Source organism: Taudactylus pleione, unplaced genomic scaffold (assembly GCF_031769625.1).
Source record: "Taudactylus pleione unplaced genomic scaffold, aTauple2 ptg001573l, whole genome shotgun sequence".
NCBI classification, from domain to species: Eukaryota; Metazoa; Chordata; class Amphibia; order Anura; family Myobatrachidae; genus Taudactylus; species Taudactylus pleione.
In genome coordinates, this window is record NW_028285970.1 from 1211922 (window position 1) to 1235753 (window position 23832).

Sequence of the window (23832 nt, forward strand, 5' to 3'; positions counted from 1 at the left end):
AGATTAAGGGCCTGGTTCAGAGATGTACAATATGTTCACCCAAGGATGAACGTACATCCCCGATTGTTAGGGGTCTGCGCCTGCGCAGGACCCTTTCTGCACATGGGTAGAACGGGTCTTGAGATCTCACTCGCAGACCCCCTAAGTTGCAGCATGATTGACATGCTGCAGAGTTTTGGAGGCGGAGCGGGGGTGTGCTTGGTTACCGTTCCCATAAACGAGAGCGTGTTGACCCCGTTTTCCGGGAGGGACGATCCCAGGATCTGCGTCTACAGCCACAGATTCCTGGCCTCTTACGCGGTCAGCACCTGATTAGGATGTGAGAAGCTGACCAAAGAAGCAAACATCGTGACCATCATTCGCTATGGGATCGCTAAAGCAGCAAGAAAGTGTCTGACACATCCTTCTGCATTTGCATCGGAGATGGACAGATTTGCACAGCCAATTGTGTGCAGTTGTGCAAATCTGTCCATCTCTGAATAAGGCCCTAAGTTACTTATATACATCAATTGCTTTCATAATGTGATTAATATTTCTCTCCACATCACACCCCCATTTAAATATTTTCACAGACATTAGGGGTCAACAGAAAATAAGGCAGATTTATTCTGGAAAGGTTCATCACTACTGTAATTGAATTAATAAAATACAGGGCAAGAAGAAAATGGTTCCAGCACTTCTATAACCTTCTAGAATATGTGACTTGATATATTCAAAAAATGCGGTGCTGAAAAGAATGAAAATGAAATTGGCAATTGTGTATGTTATGCCCGCCAATTTTTAGATGAAATGAAGCATTGGGTAATCTCACACCGTTACCAGACATACACACAGTGTACACTAAAATTCACTTTTTCTTTTCAGTTCTGCATTCTGGACAAAATCAAATCAGGTCCCTAAGTGCCAGCTACACATACCCAAACGGTATCCCGACAGCTGGCTTCCAGACTTCTTAATCCCGGTGAGGGTTAAATCAATGACAGGCGTCTGAATCTAGATGCCTGTCATTTTACCGACACCGGGAGACTGTTGCCCTGCATCCTGATCGAAGGGACGCCAGGTGGCCGAGCGCGGATAGCCACGGGGGGAGGGTTAGGTTTAGGGTTCCCGGGAGAGATTTAGGGTTAGGCACCCCCCCGGGAGGTTAGGTTTAGGCTAGGGAAAGGGGGGGTTAGCGTTAGGCACCCCCGGGGGGGACTTAGGGTTAGGCACCCCCCATTTTGGTGGCGGGGAAGGGGGGGTTAGGTTTAGGCACTTAGAGGGGGGATTAGGGTTAGGCACTGGGGGGGAAGGTTAGGGTTAGGCACCCCTAACGGAAGGTTAGGGGGTAGAAATAGGTTAGAGAATACTTACCTTGGACGATCGGGATTTCCTCATCTGCCGGGATGCCGCTGTCGGGATTCCTACCGCTGGGCATGGGTCCGGCGGTAAATCATACCGATTCCCCCCAAACTTCTTGCGGCTACTCTTTATGGCATGGACCAACTTCATTATTTGGAAGGAAAATAAGGGTTCAGGGGAGTAGATAAAGGGGTAGGTAGGGAAAAGCATATGTATTTGTTATGGTTCTGTAAAATACTGTAGCTTCTAAAGCATTTGTATTATAGCAATTTATCAGAAACTGTCATATTCAGAGATGCATGTAACCAGGGCCAAAACTAGGATTTCTGTCACCCGGGTCAAGCCAGTAATTTGGCGCCCCCACCCAGTAAGGTGACATCAGGGTACCCCCAGCAGCACAGTAAGGTGACATCAGGGTCCCCCCAGCAGCACAGTAAGGTGACATCAGGATCTCCCCCAGCAGCACAGTAAGGTGACATCAGGATCACCCCCAGCAGCAAAGTAAGGTGACATGTGTTGCCCCCCCCAGCAGCACAGTAACAGTAAGGAAAGAAACCTCATTACCTGCTGCTGCCAGACACAGTAATGTCCTCCCTCTGTTGCTGCTGGTTAGTTACTGGCCAGGCTCACTTAACAGTCACTGGGAAGTTGCAGCCAGCAAATAGACAGTGACACTTCCTATCTGTGGAACTCAGGGGGCAGGGCTTGGCGAAATGCACAACGCGGAATCAGAGAGAAGGCAGGTTGCATGAATGGAAAGAGGGTTCAGGAGGAAGGCAGGGGGTGAGTACATGGGATGGGGCTAAGTCTGGAAGTCAGGGCTCAGGAGAAAGACAGGGAAGCAGAGGACAGGGATCAGGGGCCGCGCTTCGGAGAAAGGGCATAGGATGGAGACAGAGGACAGTTATTTGGAAGAAGGAAGTAAGTGGTGCACTAGTGGACCACAGAATGCTTAGACAGAGGGAATAAAAGTGGCAATAAAAGTGGCAGGGAGGCAGAGGCGCTGGTACAGGGCTTGGGTGGAAGGCAGGGGGCGGAGACATAGAACGGGGCTCGGGAAGAAGGAATTGTCAGATGGCCAGTCTCCAACCATCTCCTTGGCACCCCCTCAAATCCGACGTCCGGTGCTGGTTGCCCCCTAGCCCCCCCCCTAGTTGCGGCCCTGATGTAACCTACAATCTATATACTGTACCAAGTTGTTTTGTTTAGCAGTTCCCTCTCATTCTAGGCCTGATTCACAGGAGTACTTTATGTCGATGTTGCATATAAGCAGCCAATATTTTCAGCAGGCGCATGCATCCCAGATGATTGTCACCAAAAATGCTGAACAAACTTGGACACAGAGAGATGCAATTTTAGTGGGCATTCCTGGGTGATAACAGGAGTGGGGGTTAGCCAGATGCGGGCATTTTGCGGCAGTGGCCATGCTGCATCAGAAAACTCAGTTCCACTGACATCGGTGGCCAAATTTCATGGGACTTTCGATGCAGTCCTTGACACTCCTTCTATCATAATTGGATGGGTCTCCAGAAAGATAAAGGCATACTCACTTAAAATCCTTGTGCAAGGAAGAGAAGAGGTTTTCAGAAATCAAAGTCCGGTTGAGGAGCAGTTGAGGTGGTTAGGGAGCAAATGATGTGGCACTGACTGACCCTTGACTCTCTCCAGGAGAAAAGTTTGCAAAACATGGCATCGGAATTGAGCTCAACAATGCTGCATCAGTGCCTCTTATACTGTATCTTAAACTTTAAAAACAAAACACAAAAGAAGAGACACAACATGACTACTGTACTTGGTCAGCACATGGCTTGAGCTTTGCTGGGAAGGGGGCATTGTCCCCAGGCACTGGGGATTTTCCTCATTCTCCAGTGGGCAAGTCCCACACTGATTGCATCTGTCTACAAGCTATAAATAATTCTGGTGGGATCTAGCTAAGAGCCAATAAAGCTACTACACCAATTAAAACACATATGAATTGGGTAGAGTTCTGGACTCATGTGAAAATAGTCCTAAATACAAAAATGGAGGGGATTTATTGCCTGATACAGTGGTGGATGCAGTTATAACCGCAACTTTTATGTCGCATGACTGTGTCTTTATTAAAATGCTTCAGCTGATGGGAAAATCTTGGGGCCTGGTACCTTGATGTCTCTGGGCCCTCCCCCACGTGAACCTCCCACCACACATACACACCAGTACACCCAACCCCGCAACCACACATCCCTCCCCTGTGTGTGATATGTGAGGCATGATCATTTTAATTTAAAGATATGCTAGCCTTTAACTTGCATTACCACACACTGTCTATCTTACCAATAATGCACTTCCAGTTCTTCTTGCTGACAGTGTTGTAGCAGCCTCGGGTGGGGAGGGATGCTGTCTGCAGCTAATCAATGGTGCTGCAGACAGCTGTTGTGCAGGCTGTGGTGGAGCAGAGATTGGTGCTATGATTACAGTCAGGCAGCGCAACAAGTTTGCTCCTGCAGATCCTACAGCTCCTTCTAGGTGGATGCGGCTGCAGGGGACAGGGACAGACAGAAGGGTTGGGGCGGGCGCAACATCGTGTGTAATGACGTCACCAGATCATTCATTAATAAGCATAGCACGGACCAGGTGATGGGAGAGCCTGGGGAAGGGGGAGGAGAGATACGGGTGCCGTGGCCAGGCTTGATTGTTTTTTCTTTGCTTAGTTGCGCAGCCAGCCGGCGTAGTACGACTGTATATCAAATTTAGGTGCTGCAGTGGCCATGTCGTTTTGTGCACCTTTAAACCTCCGGCCCCTCTGAGCCTCAGAGCCTCTCTGAATCTTGGGGCCCAGTATGGATGTACCCTCAGTATCCCCGTGTTGGTGGGCCTGGGATGGGATGCCCATTGGCTGTGGTGCTATTCCGCTGCTATGCGTATTAATCTTCATCGGAGATTGCACCCACCCTATGGAGGTGCAATTTCTCCATCTGAACATGGCCTCCTGTGTCAGTGCAACTGCGTTTTTTGCCGGAGTCCCTGACTACAACATGGCTGCTAGCTGCGTCCATGTCTGGCTAGCCCGTCCCTCTTACCACCCAGAAGTGCCCACTGAAATTGTCTCTTTCTGGGTCTGACTCAGAGGTGGACGCTAATGCAGCTGACTGCACTTTTTGCTGTAGCATGACTCCATCTTTATGCTACTACCTTGGCTGATGAATTTCATACCGACACATCCCACAGATGCGGCCCTAATTCTCTGCTGTGCATATTAAGATGCACCAGTGGTCACACCATTGGACATTGAAAAGGTGTATTTTAAGTCATTCTTGGTCAATCTTTTGTTGCAGCTCGCTACTCTTTCTTAGGGGTATATTTACTAAAGTGCAGGTTTTTACAAGTGGAGATGTTGCCCATATCAACCAATCAGATTCTACTTAACATTTATCTAGCACCTTCTAGAAGATAATAGCTAGAATATCATTGGTTGCTATGGGCAACATCTCCACTTCTAAAAACCCGCACTTTAGTAAATATACCCCGTAGAGTGGCAGTAGAGAGTCTGTGAAATGTACTTATTTTGTTTCTTAAAACTACCAAATTAGCAAATATGAATGAGCAAAAAACCCTAATGGTTACATATGTCTACATAAGCGCTGTAAGGTCCAAGGATCAATGGGTTTCAAAGTACAAACAGCTTTCGTAATAGACAAATGTACACTGTGAATGTTCTGTATACAAATGATTTTGTTGTTGCAGAGTTAAAATTTGTAACAGGCAAAGGGCAGAGTCATGTGGTGTAAACAGGAGATAGCTGATAACTAAAGCAAGGAAAGGGTGGGACAGGAACACTTTCTCACACAGGAAGGTTTACCAAGCTGTGCAATATACTGCATATAATATATGTAATAAGGAGAGTAAGGCAACATAACCTTGGAAAATGACATGTTTCACTGTCTACAATGTAATTTAAGCTTTCAATGAAACAAGTCAAAACAGTCTGGGAGAAGAAATTCTGAATGCATAAACTATTATCTACATTTCCACTTAGTATTGGCTGAAGAATTACAGTGCTTGACCATGGCATCAGGTAAATGATACATTGATTTATATTTTGCTTTCAGAACAAAAGTCTCTTGTCCCTGTTTTCGTACTGTAGCTAGTGCCCTTCTTCTGTGCTCACTGAGCAAAACTGGTTTCTGAACAGGAGCATAACTAGCATAGTTCTGATTGTTGTTTTCTTGTCATGTTATGTGACATTATGTCATGTTACTTATTAGTATCAGATGGTTTTTGTGCAATTTTTGAGTCCTTGGGCCTGATGCAGCAGTACACGCACTGCGTGCGCAGGACCCATTCTGCGAGTGTGCAGAGTCGGTCCTGCGTAGTCATATGCAGACACTTGAATGCCTCTGCCTGATTGACAGGCAGAGGCATTTAAGGGGTGGTGCGGGGGTGGCTACTATTCCCGGAAACCGGCGTGTCCGCCTCGTTTTCTGGGAGTGGCCATCCTAGGCTCTGCATTGATCAATGCAGTGTCCAGGGCTTGTAAGCCGGCCAGTTTGAGTAAGCCGAGGATTACTCAGCTGGCTGGAGGCCCGACGCAGTCGCGAACATCGACCACAGATAGATGTGATAGTAATCCCAGCCTGCGACCTTCGCTGCAGTGCTGGGATCACAAATACAGCAGGGGGTGTCATACACCTGCTGCTGTATTTGCATAATAGCAAGGATCGCAATAGTAATGCAGACTGTGTGCAGCTTTGCAATTGCGATCCTTGCTGAATCAGGCCCTCTTTCATGACTGTAAGGGGATGATCTGGACTGTTTTTGAGCCTGATTCTGTGTATAAATCTGCTGTTCCTACCATCCCGCTTTGTATGCCTTTAGTCGCAATCATTGGACGACTATCCAACTTGCATCAGCCCCATTCTAGGTGCAAATTCTCTCTCGCAGTGGCCTATTCATCATATGATAAATGGTCCGGTAACCATGCGGAAAAACCAAGATCTGAGAAGATCCCAAGGTCACGCATGTGTGACCCGAGGTCTGGCATGCATAGTCCGAGGTCACACATACGTAGTCAGGACGACGGGAAGCAGGTAAGTAACGCAGCTACTTCTGTAGCAGTGATACTAACCATGGGGATAACTGATTTTCGGAGCAGCTGTCCCCTCACCGGAGGAATGATGAATTGCTCCGGTGTCATGTTTCCCCCCGCTGCGAGCTGGATAGTTAACTATCCCTCGCAGCGAGCAATATGGCCTCCGATGATGAATAGGCCCCCGAGTAAAGCTGGCCACACATCTAAAGACTTTCTGTCCAAAAAGCCAACTAGTTGATTGGTTGGAATGAAGATCTGGTAAGATATGAAAGCAAATGACAATCAGCAAGTTACTCCCAAACGCCGGAAAATGGACAAAAATTGTTGTTTGAACAAATTGTTTAGATCAAACATTTAACAAACTTGTCTGACGACCATTTTCATCTGTTTTCTGGCATTTAGGAGCAAATTGCTGATCATCATGTACTCCCATACGTTACCAGATTTTCATTCCAACCAATCAACTAGTTGGATGGTTCGACAGATAATCTTTAGGTGTGTGGCCAGCTTTAGTATGCAACCACTTCAGCTACACACCTGCGACACTCCTACAACATGCTCACAACACTGTGCATCTCTTTGCGTCTGTATAGCCACCTTCCAGACACTGTCCAAATAATTTTCAATACATTTCAGACACTGGGGGGTAAATTTATTAAGAATCGTGCCTGTCCGAGTATTAACCACGCATGACACCGCATGGCACGAGTGAGTTTGTTTCAAAGAAACTCAAATTTACTAAGACTCGTGTTTGACTGAATCGTCTTTTCCAATGGTGTATGGAGTCATGTTTGCAAGTGTTCATGTTCAGTCAGCAAGCAGAATACACATGACATTAATACCAATAACAACTAGGACATAAAGCCCCACTTCAGAGATGCAACAGTCTAATAATGTATAAGCCAAAATGGCGACGTCTGTAAAAAGGAATATATTCAAAAGGTCAACAGTGACAATGTCGACAGTTATGATGTCAAAATGTCAACTGGCAACATATTGATATTCTGAGAATGTTGACAAGTGAAATGTCAACATTGTCAAAATGTCGATATTAAGGTTAGGCTGCAGGCGGAAGGGTAAGACTGCAAGGGAATGTTAGGGTTAGGCTGCAGGGGGGGTTAGGGACTAGAGGGAGGTTTAGCAGTAGGGATTAGGGATAGGATGGAAATACTCACCAGAATGCTGCAGCATCGGAAGGTTTGACCCAAAAGTGATGGTCACATGACTGACAGGACCCTGAAGGCACAACTGGAGCTGCTGGAGCAATTTGGAGCAGGTAAGTCACTGCTGGACCAGCAAGGATGATATGTCGACATTCTAGTGATTTATTTATTTTTCAGCTCAACTTTTGTTGTTAGTTGCAAATCACTGAAATTCATTGCCTTTCAAAATTTGGCAAATAGTTTTGTTTTTGTGTTTGCAACACTATTGATAATGTAAAGGTGCATATCCACTTGCTGATAGAGGAACGACAGTATAATTACAACATTGTAATCGTACAGTCGTTCCTCATCCTGTAATGTGCCTACACTGAACAATATGTCATTCAGTGCAGGCACCCTCTCTCATCCCCGAACATGCACAATCTGTCGTCATTTGCAGATTGACCTGCATGTTCAGGCGATGATTGATGTCGAAAACTACCAGCGGAAGTGCACATGGCTTGTCGTTTTCGACATTTTACTGAATGATCTATGAACGATTAATGAGCGATTGAACGATAACGGTGTCGTTATCATTCAATCGCTCATTTTAATCGTTAAGTGGATACGCACCTAGTGAAATGTTTATCCATAGAAAAACAGTTAAGAATTTTGCAACAGAAGTGTCTATAAAATATAATTGTGAAGCTTTAATGAGCAAAAAAACATTACCAATGCAATATGAAGATTGCATTTTTGCTATGAAAAATATATGTTGTATAGTAAGCTAGAACCCTGCATAATGCTTATGTTTATAATGTTATGTTCAAATAGGATACTCTAAGATAATTTATTATATGTATTATATTTTACAGCTCAGAATTCTCTGGGAGATCTTCTTTCATTTGAAGTGACTGTTTTTCTAATTATTATTACCACGGTTTTACTTCTTTTGAGATCGCACAGAAGAAGCAGACTGTCACTGCCAGGTCCTTGGGCTTTGCCTATTGTAGGAAACTTTTTTCAGTTTGGAGATCAAGTCCACATATCTCTTACCAAAATGAGGAATACGTATGGAGATGTCTTCCTGATCCAGTTGGGGATGTTGCCTGTGGTTGTCGTCAGTGGTTCTGACACAGTGAGGAAGGTTCAAGGTAAACAAGGAGAGCATTTTGCAGACAGGCCAAATTTGTATTCATTTTCTCTGTTGGTCAATGGAAAAAGTATGACATTTTCCGAAAAGTATGGTGAAGCCTGGAAAATTCATAAGAAGATTATGAGAAATGCTTTGAGAACTTTTTCCAAATCAGAAGCAAATTCCTCTGACTGCTCTTGTCTTCTGGAAGAATACATATCTGCTGAAGCATCAGACCTAGTCAATACAATGCAACAAATGTCAGGGGAGCATGGAAGTTTTAACCCATTTCCCCTTATAACTCTGACCATTGCCAATGTTGTGTGTGCCTTATGTTTTGGTAAACGTTATAACCATCATGATAAAGAGTTTCTCCGCATCATTGAAGTTAATGAGGACATTGCAAGGTTGTCAGGAGCAGGACTTCTAGCTGATTTTATTCCAATTTTACGATATTTTCCTTCAAAAGCTTTGAATGAAATTAAAAAATTCATTAAATCTTTAGATGATTTTATATCCAAAGCGGTACAAGACCATTATGGCTTACATGATGAGGTAAGAAATTATTAACAATATGCTTTCTATATGTATATTTTAAATTGATATATTGATTCCAATATTTATCTATATCTTCACTGGCCAGGCAGGTGAAGTAAGAGACTTTTGCTTGGCACACAAAAATAAAACTTTTGTGGCACTCTTGTGATATATCAAAGAACTATGTTTATTTTGTTCCTACTACAAATATTTGAAGCCCGATCCATACCTAATACTTAATAATAATTGTGTATAGCCGTTGAGTCTCCCATATCCAAATATTCCGAAATACGGAATTTCTTTAGCATGACTGAGATAGTGAAATCTTTGCTTTTTGATGGTTCAATGTACATAAACCTTGTTTAAAGCACAAATTATTAAAAATATTGTATACAATTACCTTCAGGCTCTGTGTATAAGGTGTATATGAAACATAAATGAATTTTATGTGTGTACACAAACTTTGTTTGAGCCACAAAATTATTGAAAATATTGTATAAAATAACTGCAGGCTGTGTGTATAAGGTGTATATAAAATATAACAGCATTCTGTGCTTAGATTTGGGTCCCTTTCCCAAGATATTTCATTATATTATGCAAATATTCCAAAAAACTGAATATTCCGATATCCAAAGTACCGCTGGTCCCAAGCATTTTGAATATGGGAGACTCAACCTGTATCATGATTTTATCCTGGTCTTGTGGTTTAACAAGATCATGACAATCAAATAATGAGCTTATCTCAGGAGTGACAGATATATTTATTTTATAGAAGAATTAACCAATGAATATGGGAGATTGCAGAAATAGAAGTATTAGATCTTAAATCATTATTGTACTATCCAGGTTGAAATATGTGGATTTATTTATTAAACCGTATTTACAGTTAAAGCTCTGAAAAAGGATGTTTTGGAGGCTTTCCCCATTGTGTAAGTATCAGGGCATTTATTATAAGGGTAAAGCTGCTGTCAGTCACAAAAGCAGTTCCCATATCTGTCTATGGGTAATGTGATAATGGTCAATATACCAAGTTCTGAAAAGCTAATCTTTTAGGAGCTTGGCTCTGTAGCTAAGACAATATGCAGCAATAGGAAATGATAATTACTGTATAGGAGCAAATTTAATTTTATTACTAAATTGGCTTCATAGCAGATTTACTGTATTTATGCATTCTTTGGCAGTTTTCATCAATGCAAACTTAGAGCAGACCCCATTAAGGGCCTCATCAGGGCTGTTTCTATGGCTGGGGCTCCCAGTGAGAACAGTCAAAATGCGCCTTCCCCCCTCAAACAAACATAATATAGTAAGTTTGTGTGCCCCAGAAAAGGGGCGCGGTCTCACAATAAGTGGCATGGTCTCAAATAAAAACACTTCCTTATTAATAAATTACGTTAACATAACCATAGGATTAGGGACAGCAAAACCTACTGCTGTTTTCCTGTTAAAATTTTCAAGGCACACTAACAGTCCCCCCCCTCCCCCTCAGGAAAAAAAACACATTGTTCCCCATAGAAGAAATAACATTGCTCCCCACAGAAAAAAACACATTGCTTCCCCACAGAGGAAACAACATTGCACCCCATACTGTGGGTGGCGAGCCGTGCAATTGCACGGGTCGCCCGCCGCTGGAAACGGCCCTGGACCTCATTTATCAATGAGTTTTTTCTTACGCAACAAGTTTTAAAACTTGTTGCGTATGATAATCGTGCTCCAGCCAATCAGCTCCCAACTGTGATATGTTTGAAAACTGACAGTTGTAAACAGATTGGCTGAAGCATCATTAATCATATGCAACGAATTTTAAAACATGTTGCGTATGATAAAACTCCATGATACATTTTTTTTAATCAAGTGTATTTTATTGGTTTTTCAATAAAAACAACATATACAAGAACATGACATATGTATGGTTATGCAGCAGTGTACACATAGATATAGATATACATACATACATACATACATACACAGACATATATATTATATATGCAAAACAAAATTTAAAGCAGTGTGGCATCAAATAAAACAATACAAGAACAAATGGGCCCCCTAACAGTGAAAACAATTCCCCAAATCGGTATCCGCCGGATCAAATGCCGACAGCGGCAGCCCGGTGGGTAGAAATCCCGACACCTCGAGGTAAGTACCTTAAACTCCCCTCTCTACCCCCTAACCCTAACCTTCCCTTAGGGGTGCCTAACCCTTACCTTCCCCCATAGTGCCTAACCCTAACCTACCCCCTAGTGCCTAACCCTAACCTACTCCCCATGGGTGCCTAAACTTAACCCCCCTCCCGCACTCTGAAGGTAACCCGCCCGGTGGGGGGTGACTGACCCTAACCTCCCCCCCTAGTGCCTAACCATAACCCCCCTTCCCCTAGCCTAACCCTAACCTTTCCCGGGGGGTCCCTTAGTCCCCCCGGGGGTCCCTAAACCTAACCGCCCCATCCCCGGGCTAAGTGTACTTATCCGGCAGAGAGGACGGTCAGTCTGGCGTCCTCGGCATTCTGAAATCGGTCTTACTAAGGCGTCAGTATTTTGACGCCTATGTTAAATCCCTTGCCGGGATTACACTGTTGGGATTGAGACCGGCGGCCATGCGGCGGCCCTGAGGGAGATTACTGAGACACAAAATTTCCTGCTGTGGTCTGATCTCTGACCACGCCCAGTAAAGGGTATGTCGTAATGTCGTAATTATGTTGACACTTGTAAAAATGGAAGTCTCCCACAACTTCCGGGACGGTAGGTAACTATGGTTTAGGGTTATGGTTAGGGTAGGGTTAGTGTTAGGTTCTAACACTGTAAAAACAGTATGTTGACATGCTGACTGTCGACATGCACATTGTCGACATTATGACCATGTCAACATTGTGCATGTCGACATGTCACATGACGACATACTGTCCATGTCTACATTCAAAATTTTTACTTTTGGACCATGTCGACATTCTGAATGGCCACTTTACCTACCACACCCCAGTAAAGTTGTTATATTCATTGACATGATCTGCACCTACATACTGTTTGATAAATAGGCCCCACAGTCTGTACTTAATAAAATTACATTTGATTTTATAAATGATTACTCCAAGCTTAGTTTTTTTTGTCTTGAGAAGCCACTGAGCGCACATCAAAGGTCAACTATGCTAAACTTTAATCTAGCAATCCTCTTTGTGTCTAGGACCTGACACATGCAGGGTTGTGTATAGTATTGCATTACAGGATGACAGATAAGGTAAGCATGTCACCCCTGTTTATAGACTCGCTCCACAGAGACCATGAAGTAATAAAAGAGTACTTGATGGGAGTATAGTATGTTTTTTTATAAAAACTAAAATACATCAAAACAAACTTTGTCATAGTCAATGCTTTAGTGATCTCTAGGACAATCTAATGACTAATCCTTCATAGTTTTTATTAAAACCTGTTTTGAAAATTACAGTATTTTACTGTATGTCACTATTTATCTTCTGTGTATATATATATACTATATATCATGCTGCCTTTGTGTTCCTAACAGGTCCACTTGCCAGATAAACTTGTCTGTTATAAATGCCACAGTTAGAATTGTTTGGTATACAATATCCCTGATTTAGTTTGAGTTGTAATTGCATTGTGAAAAATAACTCATGCTGTCTTTGTGTTCCTAACAGGTAAACTTGCCAGATAAACTTGGCTGTTATAAATGCCACAATTAGAATTGTTTGGTATACAATTTTTCTGATTAAGTTGTGATTGCATTGTGAAATAATACAGGGAATAATTAGAGTATCAGTTTTGGAACCATTTTTTTGGGTTCAGAACTGGGAAATAATATCATATCATTTTTTAGATATACCAGGTATTCATATTTTGATTAGACTTTTCATACCCTTAAATGTGATGCAAGCTCAGGTGAGTATGTACAGTATGTGATGCACATCTTTAACCTTGTAACTTTGCACATCTTTAACCTTGAGGACTGGTTGACAATTTTAGCCTCTATCCCTCATGTCTAGGGGAAGGCAGAGTGCAACTTCACTTCAGTGACCAGGCACCAAATCTCGTGCTTGGGTTGCTAATATTTGCTCTTTTGCGTATGTGCAATATAGCACAGAAGACAGGCCTTATCTCCTGAAAATGGAGCGAAAGTTATAATTTGAAGAGGCGAGTGGATGAAGGTGTTATGGAATAATTGTCTAAAAAATAACTTTTTGTTAATGGAAAAAGGTGCTATGACCTAGTGATCATAGTACTAATGTTATTTTAAATGTTGCTAGTCTATTTACTGATATATATTTGTCTAATTTATCTTTAACTGTAACTATCGAAGTTTTTTCTAAATGTACCATAACACCTTCATCCACTTGCCTCTTCAATTAATAAGCTGCAGTGTCCAAAAATAGTGTGAACTATTACTACATTTCACCCACCAGTTTAGAATTTACTGGAAAATGACTGGGCGGTGATTGAGCACCCATAGATCAAGAGTTGCTAAAAATCTAGATGTTTAATAAAGTTTTTTATCAACAAAATATTAACTATATATCTGAACAGAATCTGTATTTTGTTTTCTAAAATCTATATTTATCTTGAAATCAGAAATGTTGATCATGTCATCTTAATGGTTTAACTCAGGTCAACGCTTACAAACTAGTATTAATGCCATGTAGAATGGGGACTGGAAGTGTCCTTTGTCTGAGCACTTTTTAGGTCAAGGTTAGCTGTCTTTTGTAAAAAAAAAACTTTTTGCTAAAATAATTTATTCCCCATGTTGCCTAGTTTCATGGTGAGCACTGTAATGGGCGTGTGTATATGCCTCAGTTCCCTTTGTCTTACTCTGGCCCTGATAGGAGTATATGAGTTTTTACTCTGTGAGCTAATGCATTTAAGATTAGTATAACTTTCATGTCTCCTCTGTATGTTGCTGACATACATTTTATTGTGGTTGGTTATGAAATCCCGGTGGCTGAATAGCCCCCGGGTGAAATTACTGATGCCGGAAGCCCAAACATGAAGAATCCCAACGGCTAAGGTAAGTAAGCTAACCTTACCCTTCTCCCCCTCCTAACCCTCCCTTGATGGTGCCTAACCCTAAAACTCCCAGGGTGGTGTCTAACCTTGAGTCCCCCACAGGAGTGCCTAAACCTAACCCCCTTCCCGCACTCTATAACTAAAAATCCCGGGGTGGTGCCTAACCCTAACCTCCGCCCAGTGGTGCCTAACCCCCCCTCTCCACAGCCTAACCCACCCCGAGGGGAGCCTAAACCTAACCCTGCTCCTTCCGCGGCTAAGAGCTAATAGTAGCCGGCTTACCTTCATTCGGGAAGCCATCTGTCGGGATTCTGTCGTCAGGCTAAAGATAGGCGTCGGGATTTCAACGCCCATCTTTAGTCCCAAGTCAGGATTTTGACGCCGAGATTTAGTCAGATGGCTTCCCGGCCGTCGGTTTATTGACTACATCCCATTTTAGTGTTTGCACTGTAGAATCAAAGACCAACACTTGCCTATACTGTAGGAAATGCTTTAAAACTGGTTCCATACGCATTATGCAGTGCAGTATATCAGTTCTTTAATAGGAGAAATATCCTTTTTGTTTTGGTTTTTTCATTTCTTTTTTTTTTCTTTAAGACAAGTCCTGTAAGGATTTTATTCAATTGTATGCTGCAACATGTCTGAAAAACCTAACAGTGCTTGGCTGCTTGCAAGGTTCCTGTCATGAATCTGGGTCTCAGCATTGCTGCCAGGTGCAGACTTTCATTCATGGCTGTTTCAAAACATCACAGGGATGTCTCCCTGTGATTAATTGCTGCAACTGTTCATTCACCTGGTCTGCTAGTCCAATGGTGAGAGACCACTCCCTATTTAAACAAGCTCCAGTATTCAAACCATTGCCTGAACAATGAGTTCATACCCAGATAGTTCAAGGCTCCAGGAGTTCTCTGTATCCTGTATTGTGTTCTCTGTGACTTCCTCATTGCCTCATCGATTCCAGCATATTACCATCCTTCGCTGAATATCGCTCACCTGTCAGCTGCTACAGACCAGCATCACAGCATTCACACTGATCAGCCAAGTTCCATCTACCGCTGCATTCCTATCATACTTGCCTACTCTTCTGGGACTGCTGGGAGCCTCCCGAAAATTGAGTGCCACTCCTGGGCCCCCCCGCAGGAGTATGCAAGTCCCCCGTAATGGCCATTGTCCCCCTGTGACCCCTGCGCCCGCACTCAAAAGCAGGCGGTTCTGGAGGACTATGGCCTGATTCATGTTGAATCGTAGCCCCACCTCCTGCTTTACAATGCCATAATATCAGCATTATAAAGCAGGGGGCGGGGCCGTAATGACGCGATTGCGCCGGCACGCCCCACACCACCCACTTAAGCCTCCCACACACCTCCTGCTACACCGACCTGGCAGCCCCTTCCTGGAGGAGGCTGCTAGAATGTTGGTGAGTATGATTCCTATCCTGTCAGCACTGCAGCTTCCACGCTGTGCACAGATCCATTACTCACCTGCCACTTTGTCTGCACAGTTCCACCAGTGTTACAGCTTCCATGCTACTCACCATCTTTGAAACATCCACCGCAGTGCTGTTACTTGCTGTTACTTGCCAGGCCTGCAGTTTCCATACTGCATACAAGTCAGCCTTACCATCACACTCCAAGCTGCAGGTATATTCTGCTATTTACCTGTGAACTGTGTATCTGCTCGGTCTATACCATCATACCGCTTTGACACCGGTCACAGTGTCACAGTGCGCTGGACACCAGCTATTACTTACTGGGTCCTGCAGCACTGGAATCTTGGCCCACTGCTGAAGCATCTGCTCCTGGTCCACATCACTGTGAGGCTGCAGTGCAGGTGGCCGCGGCTCCCCTAGGAGTGCGTGTGCCGACCTGCACGAAAATTTAAAGAGACAGACGCGCCAAGTCACGTTTGGCACGAGAATTGAACGCCTCCATATTAGAGGGAGTCTCTGGCAACAGACAGGTGCCAGAGTACAAGCTCCATTACCTTACTCCAGCGATCCTATGTATAATTGCTATCTGTTCCTGACCTTGGCTTGCTCCTGACCCATTTTCGTCTGATCCCTGGTACTGCGTTTGGTAATCTGGTTCTGACATTGGCTATCCTCTGTGACCAGCACATGTCTGCTCCCTGGTACCATCTTGTCCGCTTGGTTCTGACCCGGCCTGTTGACTACACTGAAAGTCTTCTCCACTCCATCCAGAGTTTTACCAGCACCTGTATAGGATAACCTATTCTGAGGGCCGCAACCTGTGTGTCGGATGCAGCCAAGTCCATAGCTTCTTGCGAGGGTCCGTGGTGAACACCGCTGGCACATTAGACTCAGCGCCTCAGAAATAGGTCATGCCAATCTCCAAAATACGGGTTGCATCCATTATCTACCCAAGAGTTGCGACAGACATTGCTTGTTGTTCTGCTCTACTCTGTGCATAGGTAGTTATCCAGGTATATAGCATACTACCCTGCTAGTGGTATTGGTTACCCTGCACTGTGTGCTGTTGTCTTGGACTAGTTTAGAGAAGGGTGCTGGTTCCAGGGCTGTGGTTCAGTGTGAGGTATACAGTCTGTGCACTGAGGTGTTCAGAGACTGTATTACTTTTACTAACTTTCAGTTTCTGAGTTCTGCACTGGTTCCAGTTCCAGGTCTTGAGTCAGAGCTGTGCCAGGGTTACAGCACTCTGAAGCTGCATCCTGGCTACTTAAGACTCCGATTCCTCGTTTGAGTTCTGAGTTCCTATCTACCAGTACTATGCTATTCTAAGTTCCAGGGTCACCCTTGTGTTTGGAGCATTTTCCTGGTGTAATAGGCGTCCGTGGTCACTAGGCGAGGGAGTGCACAGTTACCTGGGTAATCAACCAAGTTCCAGTTTAATATACTTGCACATCACTAGTCTCTGGTTCCTACACTTGCAATAGTGTCTAGCCTCCTGTTTGCTCATGAGCCAGAGCTAGATAAAACCATCTCGTTTCTCAAGCACTTCGGCCAGACCCAGGGGTCCTGAGCCAGATCTACAAAACAATCAGACCGTGACAGTTCCACTGAAGGAAATAGAGAAGTAGTGAAGAGGTCAGACTACTGTTTGTTAAGTTTTGATAATTTCATAGATGACAAAAAAATGACAAAAGAAAAAATTGTCTTATGCTGCTTTTAATGTAATAATGATAATGTTTCTTCTGTTCTTGTTTCCAGAATAGCATCAGAGATATCACAGATGCCCTTATTCACTTGTGCAATGAAAGAAATGTTGAAGATAAAAGTCAAAAATTAAGTGATGCTCAGATTATATCCACCGTGATTGACATCTTTGGTGCAGGTGAACATTCCATATGCAGAATTCTTTTGCCGTTCTGTTTATGCTGTCTGCTTAACTACAGCAATTTCAAAACATTTAACTTTCTTATATTGTCTGTTTACATTTATTGTAGAGTTTATAGGCGGTGGATCTGATAAGGTGGTTATTCAGAAATAGTAATAAAATTGCTATTTTTTATGATTTGCAGGTCAGTTTGATCATCATTGAATCTATTAAAGACAAATTGACCTATAAAATAAATAGTTTTCCAGATCTCCTGAAAAAAAATTGTAAGGCATTGCATTGTGTTACTAATTTCTAATATCTGCATAATGGGAGGACCTGCTGTGTCTATTATACTGGGACCACATCCAGAAACATGATGCCAGCTGCCGGATCTTCTGATCTGCCGTGTATGCACAGCAAATCAGAAGATGTGACAAACAACTACGGGAGCTTGCTATCACCCGTACATACTGAATGGTGTGGCCGATAAATTGTTCAGATCCACGTCATAACGAAATATATCGTGCTTAGTCAGGCTTGCCTACCCTCCCGATTTGGCCGGGAGCCTCCCGAATATCGGGTGCTGCTCCTGACCCCCCTAAAAGGCAGGCAAGCCCCCCTGCTACACAATGCCTTTATTTTCGGGATTGTGAAGAGGGGGCAGGGCCCCCAATACGGAGTCATTGCCCGGCCACACCCCCCGCTGTATGCAGGCATTCAGCTCCCTCCCGGAAGGAGGGCGCTGAATGTCGGCAAGTATGCGCTTAGTGTGTACCCAGCTTATGATTCCAATCTTGCTGATATGATTTTTATTGTAGCCTTTCCCTCGTAGAGGCTGCTGATCATCTTGGGGATGGTGTTAACAATGCTTTTGTCATAGTGAAATTAGGGGTGTGCACCGGCCACTTTTCGTGTTTTGTGTTTTGGTTTTGGATCTGGATCTTTCTTCGTGTTTTGGATCTGGATTGGTTTTGCCAAAACCACCCTTCCGTGTTTTGGGTTCTGGGTTTTGTATTTTGGATCTGTATTTTTTTGAAAAAAAGCATAAAAACAGCTAAAATCACAGAATTTGTAGGTTTTTCTGCTCCTATGCTATTATTAACCTCAATAACCTTAATTTCCACTCATTTCCAGTCTATTCTGAATACCTCACACCTCACAATAGTGTTTTTATGTCCAAAAGGTTGCACCGAGGTAGCTGGATGACTATGCTAAGCGACACGAGTGGGCGGCACAAACACGTGACCCATCTAGGCGTGAAACTGCAGTGGCAGACAGGATGGCATTGAAAAACTAGGCCCCAAACTGTACATAATGCAAAGAAAAAAAAGAGGTGCAAGATGGAATTGTCCTTGGGCCCTCCCACCCACCCTTATGTTGTATAAACAGGACATGCACACTTTAACAAACCAATCATTTCAGCGCCAGGGTCTGCCACACAACTGTGGCTGAAATGATTGGTTCGTTTGGGCCCCCACAAAACAAGCTGGCAATTTATCTGTCCCTGCACAAACTGGCTCTACGGAGGCAAGATGTCATCCTCATCCTCCTCATCCACCGATTCCTCACCCTCTTCAGTGTGTACATCCTCATCCTCACAGAGTATTAATTCGTCCCTGCTGGAACCACAGGTCCCTCTGTACGTTCTGGAGGCTGGTCTCCCTGGAAGAGTTGATAATTCATTTTATGAACATCATCTTCTCCACATTTTGTGGAAGCAACCTCCTACGCCTTTCGCTGACAAGGTTCCCGGCTGCACTAAACACTCTTTCGGAGTACACACTGGAGGGGGGGCAACTCAGGTAAAATAGAGCCAGTTTGTACAGGGACCTCCAAATTGCTTCTTTTTCCTGCCAGTACAGGTACGGACTGTCTGACATGCCTACTTGGATGCTGTCACCGATGTAATCCTTTAACAGACAGACGCACGCTTGTCGCTGCTGCTTTGAGGATTCAAGTGCGGCTACAGCCCACACAATTCACAAAGACAGAAAAAAAAAAAGAATATTTTTATTGTTTGTGGAGCACACTTTGAGGGTTACACCACCCTTTAACAGACAGACGCATGCTTGTCGCTGCTGCTTTGAGGATGCAAGTGCGGCTACAGCCCACACAATTCACAAAGACAGAAAAAAGAAGAAGAATATTTTTATTGTTTGTGTAGCACACTTTGAGGGTGTCACCACCCTTTAACAGACAGACACACGCTTGTCGCTGCTGCTTTAAGGATGCAGGTGCGGCTACAGCCCACACATTTCACAAAGACCAAAAAAAAAAGAACAATATTTTAATTGTTTGTGTAGCACACTTTGAGGGTGTCACCACCCTTTAACAGACAGACGCACGCTTGTCGCTGCTGCTTTGAGGATGCAAGTGCGGCTACAGCCCACACAATTCACAAAGACAGAAAAAAGAAGAATATTTTTATTGTTTGTGTAGCACACTTTGAGGGTGTCACCACCCTTTAACAGACAGACGCACGCTTGTCGCTGCTGCTTTGAGGATGCAAGTGCGGCTACATCGCACACAAGTCACAAACACATTAAAAAAATAGTTTTTTATTTTTTGGAGCACTTTGAGAGTTACACCACCCTTTAACAGACAGACGCACGCTTGTCGCTGCTGCTTTAAGGATGCAGGTGCGGCTACAGCCCACACATTTCACAAAGACCGAAAAAAAAAGAACAATATTTTAATTGTTTGTGTAGAACACTTTGAGGTGTCACCACCCTTTAACAGACAGACGCACGCTTGTCGCTGCTGCTTTAAGGATGCAGGTGCGGCTACAGCCCACACAATTCACATAGACAGAAAAAAGAAGAAGAATATTTTTATTGTTTGTGTAGCACACTTTGAGGGTGTCACCACCCTTTAACAGACAGACGCACGCTTGTCGCTGCTGCTTTAAGGATGCAGGTGCGGCTACAGCCCACACAATTCACATAAACAGAAAAAAGAAGAAGAATATTTTTATTGTTTGTGTAGCACACTTTGAGGGTGTCACCACCCTTTAACAGACAGACGCACGCTTGTCGCTGCTGCTTTAAGGATGCAGGTGCGGCTACAGCCCACACAATTCACAAAGACAGAAAAAAGAAGAAGAATATTTTTATTGTTTGTGTAGCACACTTTGAGGGTGTCACCACCCTTTAAGAGGCAGACGCACGCTTGTCGCTGCTGCTTTAAGGATGCAAGTGCGGCTACAGCCCACACATTTCACAAAGACCGAAAAAAAAAGAACAATATTTTAATTGTTTGTGTAGCACACTTTGAGGGTGTCACCACCCTTTAACAGACAGATGCACGCTTGTCGCTGCTGCTTTAAGGATGCAGGTGCGGCTACAGCCCACACATTTCACAAAGACCGAAAAAAAAAGAACAATATTTTAATTGTTTGTGTAGCACACTTTGAGGGTGTCACCACCCTTTAACAGACAGACGCACGCTTGTCGCTGCTGCTTTAAGGATGCAGGTGCGGCTACAGCCCACACAATTCACAAAGACAGAAAAAAGAAGAAGAATATTTTTATTGTTTGTGTAGCACACTTTGAGGGTGTCACCACCCTTTAACAGACAGACGCACGCTTGTCGCTGCTGCTTTGAGGATGCAAGTGCGGCTACATCGCACACAAGTCACAAACACATTAAAAAAATAGTTTTTTATTTTTTGGAGCACTTTGAGAGTTACACCACCCTTTAACAGACAGACGCACGCTTGTCGCTGCTGCTTTAAGGATGCAGGTGCGGCTACAGCCCACACAATTCACAAAGACAGAAAAAAGAACAATATTTTAATTGTTTGTGTAGCACACTTTGAGGGTGTCACCACCCTTTAACAGACAGACGCACGCTTGTCGCTGCTGCTTTAAGGATGCAGGTGCGGCTACAGCCCACACAATTCACAAAGACAGAAAAAAGAAGAAGAATATTTTTATTGTTTGTGTAGCACACTTTGAGGGTGTCACCACCCTTTAACAGACAGACGCACGCTTGTCGCTGCTGCTTTGAGGATGCAAGTGCGGCTACATCGCACACAAGTCACAAACACATTAAAAAAATAGTTTTTTATTTTTTGGAGCACTTTGAGAGTTACACCACCCTTTAACAGACAGATGCATGCTTGTCGCTGCTGCTTTAAGGATGCAGGTGCGGCTACAGCCCACACATTTCACAAAGACCGAAAAAAAAAGAACAATATTTTAATTGTTTGTGTAGCACACTGTGAGGGTGTCACCACCCTTTAACAGACAGACGCACGCTTGTCGCTGCTGCTTTAAGGATGCAGGTGCGGCTACAGCCCACACAATTCACAAAGACAGAAAAAAAAAGAACAATATTTTAATTGTTTGTGTAGCACACTTTGAAGGTGTCACCACCCTTTAACAGACAGACGCACGCTTGTCGCTGCTGCTTTGAGGATGCAGGTGGAATCTAGACGGGATTTGGAACCGAGGACACACTACCTCCATCAATTGTCTAAATCCCACTGCACTAATGTCGTATACCGGACGCACGTCTAACACCAACATAGCAGTCAAGGCCTCAGTTATACGTTTTGCTTCAGGATGACTGCTGTCGTACTTCATCCTCATCGCTAGGGACTGTTGGAGGGTCAATTGTTTAGTAAAAGTAGTGATGTTCCTACTTCCTCTCTGGGATGATGAACAACTCCCAGCAGCAGCAACAGCACTAGGAGGAAGTGGTTCTTGATTTTTCCCTATTTTATTTTTATCGGAGAAAGTTTGGTCCTCCATTTATGTTATATTGATATATATACGTGCGGCTAAAGCGCACACAAACACAGAAAATATTTTTTTATTTTTGCTGGAGAGTAGTGCACTTTGTGGGTTACACCACCCTTTAAGAAATGAGCCAGCCGGCTCTTTACTTATGGGACACAGGCGCACGCTTGGCGCTGCTCCTTTGTTGATGCACGTGCAGCCACAGTGCACACAAGTCACAAACACAGAAAATATATATTTTTTTGGTTTGGAGTGTACTTTGGGGGTTACAGAACCCTTTAACGGTCAAGCCAGCCGGCCCTTTACTTATGACACAGGCGCACGCTTGGCACTACTTTGTTGATGCACGTGCGGCTACTGCGCACACAATTCACAAACACAGAAAATAATTTTTTTTTTGGTTTGGACTGGAGTGTACTTTCGGGGGTTACAGCACCCTTTAACGGTCTAGCCAGCCGGCCCTTTACTTATGACACAGGCGCACGCTTGGCACTACTTTGTTGATGCACATGCGGCTACTGCGCACACAATTCACAAACACAGAAAATAATTTTTTTTTTGGTTTGGACTGGAGTGTACTTTGGGGGTTACAGCACCCTTTAACGGTCAAGCCAGCCGGCCCTTTACTTATGACACAGGCGCACGCTTGGCACTACTTTGTTGATGCACGTGCGGCTACTGCGCACACAATTCACAAACACAGAAAATAATTTTTTTTTTGGTTTGGACTGGAGTGTACTTTCGGGGGTTACAGCACCCTTTAACGGTCAAGCCAGCCGGCCCTTTACTTATGACACAGGCGCATTCTTGGCACTACTTTGTTGATGCACGTGCGGCTACTGCGCACACAATTCACAAACACAGAAAATAATTTTTTTTTTGGTTTGGACTGGAGAGTACTTTGGGGGTTACAGCACCCTTTAACGGTCAAGCCAGCCGGCCCTTTACTTATGACACAGGCGCACGCTTGGCACTACTTTGTTGATGCACGTGCGGCTACTGCGCACACAATTCACAAACACAGAAAATAATTTTTTTTTTGGTTTGGACTGGAGTGTACTTTCGGGGGTTACAGCACCCTTAACGGTCAAGCCAGCCGGCCCTTTACTTATGACACAGGCGCACGCTTGGCACTACTTTGTTGATGCACGTGCGGCTACTGCGCACACAATTCACAAACACAGAAAATAATTTTTTTTTTGGTTTGGACTGGAGTGTACTTTCGGGGGTTACAGCACCCTTAACGGTCAAGCCAGCCGGCCCTTTACTTATGACACAGGCGCACGCTTGGCACTACTTTGTTGATGCACGTGCGGCTACTGCGCACACAATTCACAAACACAGAAAATAATTTTTTTTTTGGTTTGGACTGGAGTGTACTTTCGGGGGTTACAGCACCCTTAACGGTCAAGCCAGCCGGCCCTTTACTTATGACACAGGCGCACGCTTGGCACTACTTTGTTGATGCACGTGCGGCTACTGCGCACACAATTCACAAACACAGAAAATATATTATTTTTTTAGCACTTGGGGGGAGCACCCCTGATGGACAGAGCACCCCC

At 44.0% G+C, this 23832-nt stretch overlaps 1 protein-coding gene across 1 annotated transcript in view; it reads left to right on the top strand.

Annotated features, from left to right (window-relative positions):
* The first annotated feature begins 5296 nt into the window (after positions 1 to 5296).
* The window catches only part of LOC148442293 (cytochrome P450 1A1-like), a 29279-nt gene continuing 10743 nt past the window's right edge, over positions 5297 to 23832 (top strand). Inside the window, exons 1-3 of the mRNA XM_088464080.1 lie at positions 5297 to 5395; positions 8427 to 9241; positions 17420 to 17543. Of these exons, the coding sequence (XP_088320206.1) occupies positions 5386 to 5395; positions 8427 to 9241; positions 17420 to 17543 (949 nt within the window). The 5' untranslated portion in view covers positions 5297 to 5385. The remainder of the gene's footprint in view (positions 5396 to 8426; positions 9242 to 17419; positions 17544 to 23832) is intronic.